Source organism: Gymnogyps californianus, chromosome Z, assembly GCF_018139145.2.
Source record: "Gymnogyps californianus isolate 813 chromosome Z, ASM1813914v2, whole genome shotgun sequence".
In the NCBI taxonomy this organism is placed as follows: Eukaryota; Metazoa; Chordata; class Aves; order Accipitriformes; family Cathartidae; genus Gymnogyps; species Gymnogyps californianus.
Genome location: NC_059500.1, coordinates 68,963,514 through 68,982,994, shown reverse-complemented (window position 1 = coordinate 68,982,994; position 19,481 = coordinate 68,963,514). Strand labels below are relative to the sequence as shown.

The window sequence follows — 19,481 nt, the reverse complement described above, 5'->3', positions numbered from 1 at the left end:
TGGGGTTTGGCTTGGTTCTTTCTTTCCTTTGCAGATACAGGGACAGCTCAGAAAATTAGCATCACTCTCTAAAGGAGAGGAGGATAATTTAATACCATGTGGGCTCCCTGCTGGGCATCACATTTTAACACACATTCAGGAACCGTATAAATTAAAACTAACAGGAATTCTTTTTAAGTATATATTTTTACAAGATAAGCTTCAGAAAGGGAGACACTAGTCATTTTTTCCACATCACCAAACCTCTGGTTTGCCTTCGTCTTATGGAAGTACTTCTGCAACACAGGATGCAACTAGCACCCCAGAACCCCACATGGAGGGGCCAAATTTCCTCTCTGTCTGGATCTTGCAGAGGTTCTTCCATGTGGTTAAGGCAGAAATGCTGGCAGAGCAGTAAGGACAGTGTAGGCAGTAACCAAAAATAACGGTTCAGCCTGCCTAGCTCAAAACCAATGGGAAGTGAGCTACAGGCAGCATGGCTGCCAGGGAACTGCCCTGGTACAGTGTTCGGTCAGGTGTGTCCCCAGGGCTCAGGGACAGCTAACCTCAAAGTATTACTGTACCTTGGAAAGTAATATTGCATTTAATTGTTAATATATTTCATCGCATCTTTCCCGCTTTAGATTTTCTTCTAAGACAGAACATGCTCTGATTCCAGCACAGCATTAAGGCATGAATTTAATTCTCACCTGAATTATACCCATGACTAGTTAAGGCTCAACTGTGGTTGTCATCCTCCAGTTTGTAAGAGGTTTCTTAAGGTGTAAGCAGTTCTACCAGTAGGCTTGTTCATGCAAAAAATCTCACCGGTAAGAGAAACAGAATTCAAAATTTGCTTCTTGATGAGTGATTTCTGCATGATTATCAGGCTGTAATTCAATTGGCTAGGCTCTGCCACACACACAACCATCTAGAGAGAGGCTCCAAGGTCGCAGATCCTGGCTCTTTACCAGCTGGAGCTACTCAGCACAAAACTTCACTGAAAAGGAGCACTGCATTTTGACAGAGTTTAAGATGACCCCTGCAGAGAAGAGCTCATAGAGAAGGCCAAGTCATGTAAGAAAATTCACTCTTCCAGTGCTCACCTAGCCTTTTTATAACAGCATGGCAAAAACAACCTTACCAAGGCATTAGCAGCATCAATTTTTATAGAGCAACAGTTCCAGTAACTCATCCATGGTTTGCACTGGCAGCAAACTCTCTGATTTTACAGTACCCCTCCAAACTTGTCCCTGATGAAGAACTATAACAGCATCTTAATTGCTACTCTCTAAACTACTTCTCCTAAATATTTTTTGCCAGAAGGTGATCTCAATTCGAGAAAAATCAGTGAGGCATGGATGAACATTTTTCATCTCTTAACAAGTTTCTAGAAGTGTTCCATGGAAGGTTCCCTCACGAGCAAACCATCACTGACGTACTGCCAACCTGCAGCAGAAAGTCCCCTGCACAGCTGATGACCGCTGCTCAGTGGAACATATCTGACATTATCCACATGCAGCATGACTTCCCCAAGAGGGCCAACAGCTAAAGCTGCTGGAAGAGAAGGCAGATTTGAAGATAGCTACAGGTGATGGTGAAGATGTGCCATGCTGCAGCTTCAAGAGACTGCATAAGCTTGGTCCCCCAGGAGCCCTCAAGTTTTTTTACATATGAACTATTGTGATTTATCTCTCATTACTACAACTGAGGCTGGCTGAAAAATACTACATTTCAACTTACGTTTCCTGAAGATGAATAAAGGATGGGAAGAGAGGGTTTCTGAGGTAAGGCAGGGCACCCACCTGGCAATGTGATAACTTTCTGTTTTACAGCGAGGCACTCTTTCCAATCCATGTTTAAAGGAGCTCAAAGGGATCATACCTCTTTTTTTTTTTCTTTGAAACACATAGTAAGTTAATCCACCATCAATACATTTTCCTGTTGTTGTCACCTCTTGCTGATCTCAGCCTGATTTCCAGAGTTGTACCCAGGTGCTTCACTACTCCTCACACTGACACACTATCTCAAAGGGCTTTGTCACTTCACTTCCAGCTTCCATTTCTGTCTGCATTGCCAGTAACAATGAATACCATACCTCATTTGCAGCCACACCAGACTACCATCTCTACGCTACACACCGTGCTTCTGAGTGTGTGTGGCTGAAGCCTGCAGTGGTGATTTCTTCCCAGCTGCCTCACCTGCCAAAATCCCAGCCACCGCTACCCTCCAGGTCTCTTCCTGAATTATCATGTTTTAAATCCCTCTTCTGGAAAAACAACTGCCTTTTGAATAATTCTGCAATTCAGGCCCAGCCTATTAGTTCATTTTTATCCAAATTAATTTCATTTCACTGCAGTGCAGTATGGGCTACTGTTTTCCTCATGTGCTTCTTTCAATTGTTATTACTCACATATTTCCATAATGAGCTTGTTCTTATCTAGGTTATTAATGAAAAACATTACATGAAACAGGACCCAAACATTGCAGCAGTGAAAAAACACCCTGCCCAGAACCCAGTTTTACCAATTCAGTGTCTTTACCTGAAAGCCGTTCAGATTGACTGGATGCAAACACTAATACCAAGATGTTATTTCATTTTTTTTTTTTAGCAAGGATCATACACAACAGGACAATAGTAAACAAGTTTTAACCTGTGGTTTTGCAAAAGTCATTCATCAGCTCCCCCCCAAAAGAAATTACTTGAAGCTTATTTCTCTAAAGTCAACATGAATTCACTGTCAAGGACAGCAGCCAGAAGCGTGTAACAGTAGGCACAGGCCTACTGGCAAACACCATTTTAGGCCCTCAGCAATTCCATATCCTGATTTAAATTTGGCAGCTATAAAAAAAAAATCTTCCATCAACAGTCTTCACTTTAAATATCCTAGTTTGGCACCCGTGGAATATTTCAATACTGCAAAATAGCTTGATCTCAGTGCCGAATCAACAGAACACAGCCCCATTCTGCTGGGAGCTTGCAGAAACCTTTTTCCTGCATGGTTTCTCATTCGTTTTACTTAAACTTCTCCACAGCTAATTCTGTCATTTTCACATTTTTTAAAGAAAGGCCTGGGCTGCAATGGTATACAGACAGTTCTTTCCAAACAGAGGTCATGAGGACAAAATTTAATAGATAGGGATATCGCAGCAATACATACTTGCGGAATATACATAAGAACAACAGAAGTAAAGCAGTCTTTTCAGAGCCCACAAATTAACGTAGCAGCTGGTGAAGTGCCTGGGTATATGCTTTTATTTAGCAGTAAAATGTGTTTTTTGCTACTGTAAACTTCACTTATTTTCCCAATAACAGCATAATACCTGTGCCCCCTCTTTCTGAGCACATGTTTTCCTTCACTTTTGCTCAAGTCTTAGAAGCAAAATCAGACAGCAAACCACCCCTGGGCTGTGCTCTAAATGCTTTCTGAAGCAATGCTTTGCAAAGAGATGGAGCTAAATCTGGCAGCGCTCACCCCCTAACCTGCGGGCAGGGATTTAGGGTAGTAACCTAAATGGCTTGTCCTCATCCCTCCAGCCTTCAGTGTATTTATTCCCCTTTTAACTTACTATATTCTCTCTCTTGCATGATTTTGGGTGAATGGATGAAACTACTGGTGCCTTCAAGCTTTCAGACAGTGCTAGAGGAGGCTTCTGAGTGCTCACACCTTGTCCCACTTCCCACTAGCATATATTAAAACTACGGTGATATGCAACTTGCTCAACAATCTTCAGGAAACAAATGCCACACTGGTTCTTTGCATGGGTGACTGAAGGACACAGATAAAACCAGCTGGCTATGGTTCACCTGCTGAAAGGGGAAGAAGTGCTGCTGGATGGCACCAGGAAACATCCAGTGCAATGGCGAGGCAGTGTTTGCACGTAACTCCAATGGATGGCACGTGCAACCCTTAACATAACTCAGAATTTGTTGCTAACTGGCCAGCCCTTCCTCTGCAGACCTTGCAAACCTCCCACTTAGCTGACGTTGCTGTAACAGTTTCTTTGCTTTTCAAATGAGGCCAGAAACCTCTTCTCCTGCAGCTCACCCTCTAACCCGTGGGGATCTGCCACAATTGCTTATGATCTGGTCTCGCCTCTGACTGGTCCTTCTCTTCAGAGACCACCTGAGAGGTGGGCAATGCAATCTAGCGCTCCGTACACCATCACACCCTCTGATGACTAATGAACTTGCATTGCTTTCCTGTGGGAAACGTTTCCTTTCCTTGCTGGTATGACAAAGTGCAAACCACACAAGTCTCACGTACAAGACATGAAAACCTAATGTGTCAGCTGCATGAGAAGCTTTGGATACCCTCTTTGTCCTCTATTAGACAATGCTGTAATTCACTGTCACAGTAGAATACATCAACTCTAAATTACACTACTGTTTAGGAAAAAGCATGGTTCAAAGGCTAAGTCACTAAATTAAGATCTGTAAAACCTGGGTTCATTTCCTACTCCTCCTGCCTCAGCCTCCCCCATTTTAAGCAAGCCATTTAGTTTTCTGGTCCATGAAACATGGAAAACATCCTGTCGTAACACAGAATATGAATCCTTTACAATTTGTGTTTAGTACAGAGGCTATGGAGATGGTTAAATGATGCACACACTTTCCATGCTCTGACTGTTCCTTTTAGCCAAGCTTTAAGTACATGTCTTTGGCTCTAAGTCCACTTGATCTCACACCTCCCTCTGGAAGCGTCGGTAAAAGCCAGAAGTCAGAAGCCCTGTCCTCGATCAGCCATACCACCAATCATCAGTGTTTTCACACATTGATACAGAGATGTGTCTGCTGCACACTTTGGCTGGGCTAGTATCAAAAGTCACCCAGTCTGGTCACTTACACTGCGATGTCTCAAGGATCTACAGCTCTACTGCTCTTCTCAGGGCCCAGTCCAGGCACCAAAAACTCCGTAAATCCTTACCTTCAATGCAATACACAAATTCACACAGTGTTTCTGACAGCTGCTCTTCTGTTCTCCCCTTGCACCTCAGTATTAGTTAAACTACCTGTTTTCAAACTATTCCACAGTTAGTAATACGACGTGAAAATCCAGCAAAGATCAGAGACCAAAGCAAGAGGACTGGTCTTCCGTAAGAAGCTGTTCAAAAGAGATATAAAGAGCCTTGGTGTTCCAGCGCTTCAGAAAACAGACTGATACTGCTCTCATGAAACAGCCATACATGGCCTCAAATACACCACAGACATTTTAAAGCCCTTTCTTGGAGAATATTTTCTGTTTCTATGTGTATCTCAATTCCATAGTAATTCCAGGAACAGATCACTACATTTGAACTGGGAGACAAAAACAGAAATTACAACCTTTACTTGTCCCAAGAGTTCTCCAGACTTCAATTATATGAACATCTTAAAAGACACGTTAAGACTTTGAAAATAAGCTAGCTTGTTTTTGAAATACTGCTACCTAAATATTAAAACACATTATTATAAATAAATGTTAATACATTTGAAAGCCTCATATATTTTCTTAATTGTACAGCAAAAAAGAGCAAGTCTGTGAAAGACTAGTTGGCTCCAGTATCATTATAATGCAGACCAAAACCAAAATATTACTTAGTGGTATTTCAGTAGCACACTGTCTCAAAAAAGATTAGATTATTTGCTGTTTCCTCCTCTTCTGTATGTTCTTTAACTGACTACAGTAACAAACTAAGGGCCTGATCTAGCACTATTAGTCATAACAGCGTGTCTGTCAGTCGACTTCAAAATGCAATAGGTAAAATCCCAAATCCTGCTTTTCTGTAGTTGTTCCCTAATTTATATTTAGGTCATAATCAAAGACAATTGAATTTTTGGATAAGGCTGAACTGTAAAGCTTGTGATTTTTTCACTTTGAAGGCAGATTATTTTTTCTTTCATGTAGCTATTTTAAAATGGTTCACTTAAAGACTGGAAGCAACATAAGCTGGTACTCATCTTTCTGACAAATTAGTTGCATTGGGTATTTTAGAGGGCCATATTTAAGTCCATCATCTAATCGGCATTGCTTTCTTCAGCTGCTCAGAGCAATTTATTCATCAAGAGCAAACCAAGACAAGACTCAGTTCCACACCGCATAGTGCACAAAGTAAAAATACAGAGTCACTGCTCTGATTTAGTGAGACTTCATACAGATCTGCATTTACAAATGGCACAAGGCAGCGGAAAACCAGGCCCAGATTAGTGTCAAAATTTCTCCTGGCAGTCAGTGAATTCTATTATCCAATAAACTGTCCAAAACCAGACCGAACAAGAAAACCCACCCAAACTTAACTGTGAACTGGGTTGAACTCATGCAAAAACCTTACTTCAAGCATAATGTTTCCTTTCCTCCCCCCTGGCTCTTTCCTGGTTTGTCCATAAGCTGGTGGGAGGTTCGAAAACACATTACTTTGCCTCCTAGATTAAAACAGTGCTCACAAATTATTATCTAAGACAGAGACAAAGGATTGCTAGCCTATCCCCACTTACTTTTAAACATGATTTCCATGTTAGAAGAATACTCCATATTTCTACTGGCTTTATATATTCTCTATCAAAGTATTTCTGGCCTGTATCCCACACTTAAGACCGAGTTGAAATGACACCTGAAGGAAAGTGCGGCTTAAAAGAGATTGCGTTTAGCTTCTTGGCTTCTGTGTTCCAGGAACAGCATGCTCTTGTAGACAACAGCAATTTCAAAAGGAAAGGGCATTACCTCTCACTTGACTAAAAGAAGTTGCTTTCAAGGCACTAAGTTTGTTTGTTTATTGGCACTTCTGAATACCATTTGAAATATGAAAACATCTATTAATAAAACCTTAAAATGACAACAAAACACCATCACCTCCCCTCTCTCTGATAAAATTCAACCTAATTCACAGCCTAGAAAGGTGGTTTAAAGATTAAGAAACCTTGTCTCTCTTGGCACATCTGGGAAAGCAATGCCAAAGAAAGATAAAATCCAGTTCTGAAAATTACACTGGTGGCTTATTGTTGTCTGAAGACTTACTTGAGAAGCACACTGGGCTGGAAAGAGGCCACCACAAATGTTAGTTCCTCTAGGGTAGGTGGCACAATGCTTGTGATTCAGAAAGATTTATGTTTCCCCCAGAGCGGAGAAATGTTGATTTATATGTATTATAAATAGCTAGAAGCTACTGAGCATTGGGAGAACAAAGAGGACATCCTCCAGCCATGCCCTTGCATCTCTGCAGCGGTGGGCGAGATTCACAGGCCCCAGGAGACCACAAACAAGACCAACATCCATTCTCAGTTGGGAAGGAAGCGTTCAGGCTGCACCTGCTGCCCCCAGCACAGGTTCTGTTGCTCTATCCAGTATCTATCCAGTGTCAAAAAACTAAGCAGTCCCAGAAGCGCGGACCCACACTTGTCTCCATCCTCTCTTCTTCCAGTCATGTCCTCCCATCACTGACCCAGTGTCACAAACCCTCTTATGCCCTCTCCCCATGGTCACACAAACCTCGCACTCTCCAGCAGCCAAGGGGAATAGGGAAAGTTCCTACTCCAGCCTCATTTACAGACTAAGGAACACAGTACTCCCTTCAAAGCCACTGGAAAAGCAGTCCATCAGGGGTTATACAACATAATAATATGGATGCAACCTTTTGGCTCAAGAAATCCACAGACCAGAAGAGTAAAGGGGTACGTGTGGGAGGGAATATCCCTTTATTCTCACCTCGTCCTTAAGCTCCTTCCCTGACACAGCGCATAGAAGATGCCAGAGCACTAAACTAACAGCACCTTTGATCTCCTTCAGCACAGCACTTCTCACCCTGGCCTTAGATCTCCACCCTTGCATCTCCCACACCATGTAACCCTGGCTCAGTTTAATCCTTGTTATGTTTACTTGTCTATGTACTGACAGGGCTCTCTTGTAAAACTGAAGTCACTTTCCAATAGCAGAGATTAATCCTGGTTTTGTAAAGGATGCTGCCTCAAAGGAAACTAAGAATTTTGTGGTGTAGAAAGCACATTAAGAAACAGCTCGGAATTGAAATCATAAGGAGGACCAGACCAGCCAACCTTTCAGTGACTTGTTATGATCCTTGCAGAGCAGGAGGATGTGACAGGGCCAAATACACAATGGCACAAAAGCAAACTGTTTTTCTGCAGTACCACCACCACATCATCCCGAGCTCTCAAAGAAGTCAGTGTCTGGTTTTATCCGTCCATACTGACATTGTTTCCAGCCAGAAGAGCCTGCATCACTGACAGCCAGTTCATTAAAACTGGTCTTAGAAATCCCAGTTTTCTCCATATTCCACACTGTGATTTCTAAAGGGATTCCTGCCCTTTGCACACTAGAAGCAACAGCATTCATATGTACATGCACTGTTTGTGTCCTTCACAGTGTGCTTTGGTTTGTTTTGCCTATAAGACAGCTACATCCAAAAATTACTAAAGCTGGCTTGATTTCTCCTTATTTATTGTCAACTTACAAAATGTTTCTCAAAACATTCACTGGGCACATGCACTAAGTAACACTTGGCTAATGGCACAAGTCCAGCTCCCTCTCGTAGCAAGAGCCTGCACTACTAGATAAGCTTTGAAGCACGACTAGAAGGTGAAAATACACGCACTCCCCATTCCCATCCCAGACAGGACTCTTTTGAGGCAATCTCTCCTACTGGAAAGCATAAAGGCTGTCAATTTTGCATCAGAAGCAGGGTAAGCCAGAACTCCAACCAAGCAATGCTTTGAAGATTAAAGTTCATCAAAACCAAACATCTCCATGCCATCGGAAAAAGCTTGCACTTCAACCCTGGAGATGATGAGAGAACTATACCAACTGGGGGAAAAGTTGAAGCATTAAAAAAAAAACAAAAAAACAATGAAAACCAACACCAACCCGCAAACAGCATCCAAAACAGAAAATTTCAGGCTTGGATTCACATACTTACATGGCCTAAGTAATCCTGAATTTAAACATGCAGTTTGTTGACCAAAAAAATGCACTGCTGACTCCCATGGTGTACTCTGAGGCCCATTACACACAGGCAGCGAGCACAGCTAATTTCAGCACGCACCGGCTGAGAAGAGGTTCTGGGGATCCAATGATGCAACCCCCTAAAAGCATTTTTTTTAGTGCCGTGAGGATACAGAGATGAACACAGACAAACCCATAGCTTCTGCTATTCAATGTCCAAGTCAGATCTTTGCCTCCAGGAGAACTTCCAGTCAACACCTTCCTCCCCCTTTTTGTGGCTGAGGATAACTGGGGAATTTCTGTTCAAAACCAGCTTCATCCAGCCCCCACTCACCCCAGTGCACTGACTAATGATTCACTCCTACTGCAGTGCAACACAGAGCGCCAATGTAGTCCTCCTTGCTTTCCAGCAATGGAAAAAGCAACTGGCAGATGTCTTCTGCAGTAGCTTCAAAGTGATCTCCTGATCTGTCCATCATGCATAGATAAACCACTTCTGAGATGTCAAAGCAGACACTTCAAGTCTGAGAAGTGTCAATGCAAAAGATTCACATTTTTGGATCACATGATGGGAACATGCATCTGCACACGTGATATATAAGGAACGCCACCTCCCTGGCTTGCACGGCTTCTGAGACAGTATTTGTGAACATGATCTACACAATTAAAACAAACAGTCTTGCAAAATTCAAGGACTTCAACAGAAAGAAGTAAGACTAATCCTAGAACAGCAAACATGTTGGGATTCCTGCGCTAGCAACTAGAATCAGTACCTACTCAAACTTCTCCTCTGCTGACAAAGCAACTTCTGGGCAGCATTCACACGGCTGGAGAGCAGCACTCCACCAAAAGCTTGTGTGAGCTCTGCAGTGTAAAACAAACAGCCTTTCTCCCAAAGCACTGCCTAGGGGTCAGTGAAATGTTGACAACCCATGGAGCACACTTCCTAACCCAGCTCTCCTCCTAAGAACAAGGCCAGCCTCAGTATGAGTGGTCTTCTTGGGATTACCAGCCCCGGTCTACAAAGAAGAAAACATGGCAAAGATTCCTAACAGCTTTCTTAAGATCATACAGCAGCTTCACAGATAATGAACACGACTAAAACTTCTCTATTTGTCTTCCACCCTTTAATGACAGGCATCTGAGTGAAACATCAGAAGACAATTCGAGTCACGCACTGGTTCAGAAGATGTACAAACATGTCATTTGGCTTTGGTGTGAACATACAGACTAGTTTGAAGTGTGTATTTTTGAAGAATACAAAGTTTTAACAAAAGAATTTAGCAAAACCAACAAACTAATACACTTTGAGGCCCTAAGCCAACAGTTTGACTGCATGGCACTACACGTAACTCATATATTGTACATTTTTCCTACTCTCACTTAAGTCCCAGTTTAGCAACCTTTCACAGTTACCAAGCCAAGCTGCATGGCTGCCAAAGTATAAATACATGCCAAATGATTAATAAGATTTTAAAAAAAAAATCTTCTATCAAAACACGAATACATTGTGGAGGATAGCACAACAAGGTAAAGCATCAATTATACTACTCATCTTACCAGGTTTTGTTTTGTTTAAAAAAAAAAAAAAGAAAAAAAAAGAGCTACAGAATTTATTTAAAGGCCAGGTTACTTCAGTGCCCTTTATCCTGGCTTTTTTAAATTACAAACAAAATTTATAATCCAATAAACTTCATGGACAGGTTTTCGACTTCATAGCAGCAGCAGATGTCATACACCTCCAATCATGTGAAACACCCTAAGTGTCACACACAGAGGGGAGCAAAGCCTGGAACCACAACTAAGGAAATCCATTTTTTCTTCCCTCCCTTTCTCTTTTTCTAGCTATTCTGCAATATTTTATTTCATAGTTGAAACACTAAGCTGAAGTATTTAAGCATGAGGTATGCAAGCTAACCAGATAAGAGATTAGATGAAGCAAAGATTAAACTTTATTTAATATGAACAGAGATGTCTTAAAAGGTGGCAAGCATCAGAAAACTGTTCTAGTGATTTGTTTTATATTAGGTAACAGTGAAAACTGTGAGATGGTTTTAAAAATAGACAGAAAAAGACCAAATCTGTACTTCCAAACAGAGGAAACAATATATTCCATTTCACCTCAAGAAAAACAACTTTTAAGTGGCTATGACATTTTGCTACAGTAGGAACATCACCCAGCGAGATTCTCTTTGGATACTCGGACCTGAGCTGATGGAAGACTAAGGACCCTTAGCTTCCAAGGGAGTTGGCAGCACTCAGGACCTTTCAGCATTTAGTCCCTATCTACCAGGCAATAATCTACGAGGGAAGAAAGATCTTCACCTTTGCCTCAAGCATTTTGGACAGATGACAATTTAAGGAGGGGTTACTATTTGTATTATAAACTGCAATTTATATTTTTGTTGTTTAGCTGTTCTTCCATGTAGCCAATGGTAGAAAAAAGTTAAATTATTTCAGATCTTCAGATGAACCAACCACTTCTTAGCACAAACTATTTCTTTGCTACCTATCTATATCCAATAAGGAAACTGAACCCTTACTATAAAAATGGGAAATATGACCTCAAGTGGTCTAGCTGTGCAAACATGTGCAGCACAGGTACAGTTTTCTATCAGAAGCATAAATACATGAAAAGAAGCGCACAAACTATTCATCACTGAAATCATAGAATCATTTAGGTTGGAAAAGACCTTTAAGATCATCAGGTCCAACCGTTAACCTAACACTGCCAAGTCCACCACTAAACCATATCCCTAAGCACCACAGCTACATGTCTTTTAAATACCTCCAGGGACAGTGACTCAACCACTTCCCTGGGCAGCCTGTTCCAATGCTTAATAACCCTTTCCATGAAGAAATTGTTCCTAATTTCCAATCTAAACCTCCCCTGGCACAACTTGAGGCCACTTCCTTTCGTCCTATTGCTTGTTACTTGGGAAAAGACACCGACACCCACCTCGCTACAACCTCCTTTCAGGCAGTTGTAGAGAGCAATAAGGTCTCCCCTCAGCCTCCTTTTCTCCAGACTAAACAACTCCAGCTCCCTCAGCCGCTTCTCATAAGACTTGTTCTCTAGACCCTTCACCAGCTTCACTGCCCTTCTTTGGACACACTCCAGCACCTCAATGTCTTTCTTGTACCGAGGGGCCCAAAACTGAACACAGTATTCGAGGTGCAGCCTCACCAAGGCCGATTACAGGGGAACGATCACTTCCCTAGTCCTGCTGGCCACACGATTTCTGATACAAGCCAGGATGCTATTGGCCTTCTTGGCCACCTGAGCACACTGCTGGCTCATATTCAGCCAGCTGTTGACCAACACCCCCAGGGCCTTTTCCGCCAGGCAGCTTTCCAGCCACTCTTCCCCAAGCCTGTAGCGTTGCATGGGGTTGTTGTGACCCAAGTGCAGGACCCGGCACTTAGCCTTGTTGAATCTCATACAGTTGGCCTTGGCCTATCGCTCCAGCCTGTCCAGATCCCTCTGTAGAGCCTTCCTGCCCTCAAGCAGATCAACACTCCCGCCCAGCTTGCTGTCGTCTGCAAACTTACTGAGGGTGCACTCGATCCCCTCATCCAGATCATTGATAAAGAAATTAAACAGAACTGGCCCCAATACTGAGCCCTGGGGAACACCACTTGTGACTGGCCACCAACTGCATTTAGCTCCATTCACCACCACTCTGGGCTCGGCCATCCAGCCAGTTTTTTACCCAGTGAACAGTATGCCCGTCCAAGCCATGAGCAGCCAGTTTCTCCAGGAGAATGCTGTGGGAAACGGTGTCAAAGGCTTTGCTAAAGTCCAAGTAAACAACAACCACAGCCTCTCCCTCATCCACTAAGTGGGTCACCTTGTCACAGAAGGAGATCAGGTTAGTCAAGCAGGACCTGCGTTTCATAAACCCATGCTGACTGGGCCTGATCACCTGGTTGTCCTGTACATGACATCTGATGGCACTCAGGATGATCTGTTCCATAACCTTCCCTGGCACCGAGGTCAGGCTGACAGGCCTGTAGTTGCCCAGATCCTCCTTCCGGCCCTTCTTGTAGATGGGCATCCCCCAGAAGAAATCACTAGTGATTCCCATTTCTGGCAGGCTACTTGAGAAGGGAAAAGAAGTGTTTCACTGCATTTGTTTACATTTATTTACCCCAGCATTTCAGTATTTCTGCACAGTTATTAGCTGATACCATACAGCTGTTCAGAATAATGGAAAAGATGAGATTAAACCAAGGTATGCTACAGTAGGTCAAAGAAAAAACCATTCAACTTTGCAAAAGTTTAGATTAAAAACCAAACTTTCAAATTTCGAACCATCGTTCTTCCAAATTATATTTTTTGCAGTGTCCCATGGGCTTTACTGTAAGGACTGCACAAGCAGATCTATTCACAAATTAAGCACCTATAATTTGTACCTACTTTGAAGAAAGGACAAGACGGGCATGGAGGTTATTCTCCCTGGAACTGGCTGCTTTTTGAAGAGCAGAACTGTTAAACACAGATCTGTTTACTAAATCTGAAAAGTATTTATTAAAGATATACAATCGATTTCTAATTAAGTAGCTAAAAATCTTAATTAGTATCTCTATGCACAGCAGTAGAAGAGATTGCATAGCCCTCTTAGGGGGCTTAAAGTTACAGTCTCCACAACTTTGTCTATTTTGCACCTGCAGTTTTAATTACTTGCACAGTTGAGTGTTTCTGAGCATCTTCAAAGCAAGTATCATTTTGTGTGAAAGACACAGTACAAGTTGCACCATAGTAAGAACTGTAGAAAGTTACCAAACATAAAACACATACCAAACACAAAGTTAAAAATTGTCAGAACATAAGGGCAGTTTGGATACACAGAACAGTTAAGAAGTTTTCGGCCAAGAGACTAAATGAAACAGAAATTCAATGGAGTGGAAAGAGAGGAATAATTCCAGATGGCAATAAAGCTGTTCCCTCTGCCACACCTGCCATGGTGGTGGGATGCGAGGCAGGTCAGAGAAGAAGCCAGCTCTGCTGGAACTAAGCCACGGGAGACAGAGGGGACAGAGATTGCTGGATTAAATAAATAGCTCCTGTTGGGAAACCAAGCAAAAGTGGTTTCAAATTACTTCTTGTAGCAGATGGGCAAGTAACTGAAGGGCTTGAACTGTTTGATTTTTATGGCAGTGTGAGGAACCAAACAGCTTCATTTTGTGCATGTAGAAACATGTCACAGCAGGGGAAATTAATGGTGAATGCCACAGGAAACTGTATCACACAGAAATATTTCTGCAAGGGCTGGAAATGACACATTAGCATGTGCAGGGCCAGGGACAGACTGTTTTGTGGATAAAAGTGATGTAAAAAGAAGACTATCAATAAGGAAGAAGAGAGTTATCCTAAAAAAGTTAGGAAGGTCAGTTATGAAGATCTTCACTCATTTTCTGAGTAGAAAATAAAGCATAAAGTACTTATTTCAGGTAGAAGAACACTGAAATAGAGTACAGGGTGCACTGGAAAAAGAAACGGTTCCTCCAGATACCTACATGCATGTCAAAAGCTAATGGGCAACCTGCATTATAGGTTTATTTATAAGTTTACCTGCATCATCAGTTTACAGTTCAAGGCAGAGCTAATTTTGTACAGAATCAGATTCCGGCAAGCGAAGCGGAGGTACTCTGTTGACCGCTAGTGGACAGACAAGGATGAAACAGGTCCCAAGCACTTCCCAAAGACACTCACTCTTCACTCTAAGAAGATCCAATTTATTGGCTATTCAAGCTCAAAATTAAAGAGCTCCCCAATAACATTTAAACAATGAAAATGTTGTGTATTTATGTAACCAACAAGGAAGTATTTCTAGCCATTTTTAAGATGAAAGAATTTCCCCATGAGGCTGAGAATGAGAAGTGTCCACCCAAGAAGTAATCACCTGAACATTTGCAGGGTATTACAATAGAAGACAGGAATTCAAAATATTTGAAACAGAGCTGCTACATTACCTCAGCAGTGCTGTCATTCACAAAACGGCTAAAATATTCCAGGTACAGTAACATGCATGCTTTTCCCAAGTCTCCCTGTACCATCTCCCATCTCTTAATACATCTTCGACACTAACACACATGCTCCCTTTTTGTAAACTAATTCTCTATGAGGTCTTGCTCTTTCTTTTCAAAGCATGATGATGGTGGGATAGTGGGAAATACAAATTTAAAGTCTCAGAGCCTCTTTCTAAAGATGGGTAGTGTAAAAAAATTCCACCTGCCAACAACTTCCTACTTAAAATGAGCGAACTTCAGCTCTGCTGTGTCTACTAATTGCTTTCTGGCTGATGGACAAAGAACCTTATAGGTCAAAATACAAAAAAAAAAAAAAAATCTCATCTGAGAAACAAAAGAAGCCAGTCAGGTCCTGTGCATTCCCCTTAAGGAACTACATTAAGCAAACATAGCTGCCAAGCTGGTATTACTGTGAAAATAATTTTCACTGATAATTGTATTGCTCACAGTGAATCCTCCAGCGACAAGAGCACATGCTGAGGCCAAAGGTTTCATCTGCTCAAAGAAAGTAGAAAACTCTCCTATGAAACAAAAGCCTGAAGAGTCTCAACTCTCAAAATTATGCACTCAAGGCATATTTTGGGTCTCAAATTCATTCAGAAGATTTTACCTACACTGTATGAAGGACAGACATGTCCCTAGCACACATCAGGATTGCTCATATGGCAGATCTTAGGCTACCACCAATTTTGGCGGAGGGATTAGTTACCTGGGAAGGAAAACACTTTCTTCCATCATAAACTATTCTTACAGACTTCTCAGAGGCTTGGAATATTAGCACCAGGAGAAAAAGCAACATGTATTACACATATTATTTGTACAAAAACTCAGACTGACATAAAACTAAATACATATTTACAGATTGTCAATAAGAAAGTTAATTGATCAGTAAGTGGGTCAATTCATAAGGAAATGCTGCCTACTGATGTCTATTTTACTGCATTGCACATAGCTTATATCCTCAACCCGGATTAAGAAGAGGGCATTAATACAGCAGAATACATAGGGTCTCTATACCTCACCTTCTAGCCTCAACTTGAGGGCACAAAGATTTCAGTTCTATAAATGCACATTATCTACAAAAAACTATTTCTTATCCCGGTCAAAGAAGTACCGGCATTGAACAAAAGTACACTTTACCAACTAACAAAAGACACCGTCCCCCCCAAACAACAAAAAAACTAATCCACATTCCTCCACCTTTTTCTTAGCCAGACTGTTGTGAGTTTAGCCAGGCAGATCGTTTAACATAAGAGCCAGTTTACAAACACTAGGAGACATACACCTGGGGCTGAAATCCTAAGAATATATCCTTTCATTGTTCTAACTGTGGTAGCAATAGAAGATTAAATATGCTGGTATTTTCTGGAAGCTAAGAGATTATTTTATTTCAGAATAGTGTATACTATTATTTGCTACTGCTGTCCTTCACTGGAGGAAAATCTGCCATTTGCAGTGCAAGAGAACACAGATATAGACAGCACAATGAAAGAAGAAAACATCATGGTATAATGCATCATCCTTGTATTTGGAAGAAATCCAAATGCAAAAGTTTGTGATTGACCAAGCTGGCACAAGTTACATTAGAGATCTCTGCCTCATCTACTGGATTCCTGGTCTTAAGAAAATTTCCTGTAATCTAGTGGAACATCCTCTGTATTGGATAAGTGAGGATACATTCATTTGGAAAATTCATTCTAACATTTTCAAGCTAATAGTTTTTTTCTTCTTCAACATTAGCATTGGACTGTTACTCTGGCTCCGGAACTGAATTCTGTCCTGCTGAATTAAGGTCAAAATCAGTATTCCTACTGCGCAAGGGAAGTTTACATCCTGCTGGAAAAAATAAAAATGTACTGTTAACTTCTTTTGGTAAGGAAAAAAAAAAGCAATGTAAACAAAATGCTATTTACAAGATATAAAAGTAATTCTATGAATACATTAGTAATTAAATGTTAGTTTCCAAAACAGTTAAAAATTCACAAGTTAAAACTATGAAGATTTGACATATGAGGTTTTGGATTCCACATGTTGCTTGCATTAACTACTTGAATAGCAGTTATATGTTATTAGCTATTACGCACACATAGCATTAATGTTCAGCTGTGGTCATATAGAAGAAAACTTCCAAATAAACATTATGAATGTCTCAAAGGTTATTTCTTCTTAGACGATGAAACCAATCCCATGTTTGCCTTTGTACTAATATTGTATATTTCCACATTGTATGTTGAATAAAATAATAAATCTACTGTTAGAAGATAATATTTAAACTGCACTGATACCTACAGCCTGTGTGCCAGGCTCCCTAATTGACAAATTCAGATGAAAAGTATTGCCCCCCTCCCCATAAGGCTCTATTTGCCAAAGCTGGCATTTTAAAAGTGAGATAGGCAGATGAGTGATGTTTGTGTCAATTGACAACAACAGAAGAGCAAATTTCAAAGGTCTTAACACTATGCCACTCAAGTCATAGAAGTTTTGCTGCTAATTTCACAAAAAGCAAGACTATGTGCACGGCTGTTACATGAACAAAACCTTTCTGCCAATGCAAGGGGTCAATCTCTGCACTTACAGGCTGCAGAACTTGTCCACTGCTTAATGCTGTACTGGGATTAACTACATCCCATAGTAGTTGGGGTTTTTTTAATTTAAACATGCTAACAAAGTGTGAAAGCTTATACTATTCCTGCCAAAGCTCTGAAAAATGTCCACTAGTGAAAAACTGTCCTATATTTTACAAAGAGGCTATGAGAAAGTAACTGAGAGATCTTGGTGAGGTAGATGCACCCATAACGGCCTCATGATGCTTCAGTCAAGCAGGCCAGTTACAGGTGATGTGTATCAAAGGCAATTTCTTGCATCTGGAAGCAAGTAAGTTTGATCATGATCTCCTCAAAACCAAGAAAAAGTCTCTAAAACAATACATTTAACCTGTAAAGGCCCAATTAATTGTAAATAGACTCTTTTTTAGGTTAATGAAAAGTTATTAACACCAGAAGCTTTTACAGCTCCAACATAATTTGACATAACAGTTAGAGATGCTGGATTCCTGTGCCTTGGAGGGACACAATTTTATACAGGATCTATTCAACCAATAGCAAAAACCAGTGTAGCAAGTCAAATACTAGACATAGCTTGAGTAAACTGTAATAAACTAAGAGACACATGATTTTAAAAGGGCACATCTGTGTTTAAACAAAACTATAGAAAACACGTTCTAGCAAATAGCTGCTCCAATTACATTGTCTTAAAAAAATATCTTTGACTACTGTTATAAAAATTGCTGTAACATGAGCAGCTGCTACACAAAACTTGCAAGAAGCTAATATTTCTCATAAGGAGCTTAAGAGACGTTACAGCTTCAGCATCTCTGAAACCTCATTCCCATTAGACATCTCAGAGGGGACAGGATGCTGGTAAAGAGGTCTTGCAAAATGAGGTGCTCCCTCAAACCAGGAATCATTTGAATCAATTACTGTTTTGGATTCCGACACGTATCTTGCGTAAGTCTACAGTTATAGTTAATACCTTACCAAAAAAATGCAGAGAGCACAGGAAATAGAGGGTTCATAGTCAGAGCACCATGACCTGCCATTTCTCATCTTACTTAAATTTGTGCTGAAATTGAATGTTTTCTGAAGGCGACAAGAAATGAGGTCGCACAGTGGTGCAATCTGTCTACCCTCACGACAGCCGGCAGCCCTGCATCATTCCCCGGCTCCCCCCGAGCTCAGACCCGACCTCGCAACACAAGTTTACGAGGAAACAGGCAATACATGGCATTTCGGTCGTACATGAGGTCCAGTAAGTGTTTACTGTTACGCCAGTAAAGCGGTATAGGAACACGCTACTTTTCCACACAAATAACAGATCCAGCCTGTGCACTCTGCCAACCATCGCCTCCCAACTTCGTTACAGTTCGGGGCCGCAAGAACCGCGTCCTGCGGGCACCCCTCCATGCATATGCCCCGCTCGCTCATATCTGAGGCACCGCACGGGAGCACGGTAAGGTATCTCAAGAGGAGAGCCACAGCAGCGCAGCCCGGGGTCGCTGCCTCCTCAGCGGCATGAAGAGGTGAAACGCGCTAAAGGCTCCGCTCTCCTCTCCCCGGCGCATCCCAGCCCGCGGGGAGGGCAGATGGGAGCACCTACCTGGGATGGCCAGGTTGGTGAGCGGGGTGCGGTGGATGCTGCCGGGCAGAGCTGCCATCCAGTCGGCGAACGGCAGCTCGTTCTTCCCTTGCGAGGAAGCCATGCCGCCGCCGCCGCGCCCCGGCCGCTCTCCCGCCGCCGCCGCCGCCGCTCGCTCCAGCCCGCCCGGCCCGGCCCCGCCCCGCGCCGCCTCCTCCCGCCCCGCCGAGCCCGGGCGCTGGCCCCGGCCGCCTCCTCCCGCCCCGCCGAGCCCGGGCGCTGGCCCCGGGAGCCTCACTGCGGCGGAGCGCCGGGTCCGGTGAGAGCTCCTAGGGCTGAGGCCGCCGGGATCCCCGCCGGTGCCGCCCTGTCCCCTCGCAGCGGCGTGTGCTGGCGGGGCCC

General features: G+C 42.3%; 1 protein-coding gene across 1 annotated transcript in view; it reads right to left on the bottom strand.

Annotated features, from left to right (window-relative positions):
- PLCXD3 (phosphatidylinositol specific phospholipase C X domain containing 3) overlaps positions 1–19,203 on the bottom strand; it is an 82,131-nt gene extending 62,928 nt beyond the window's left edge. The window contains 1 exon segment of the mRNA XM_050913444.1: positions 19,101–19,203. Coding sequence (XP_050769401.1) covers positions 19,101–19,203 — 103 coding nt within the window.
- Between the last annotated feature and the right edge of the window lie 278 nt (positions 19,204–19,481).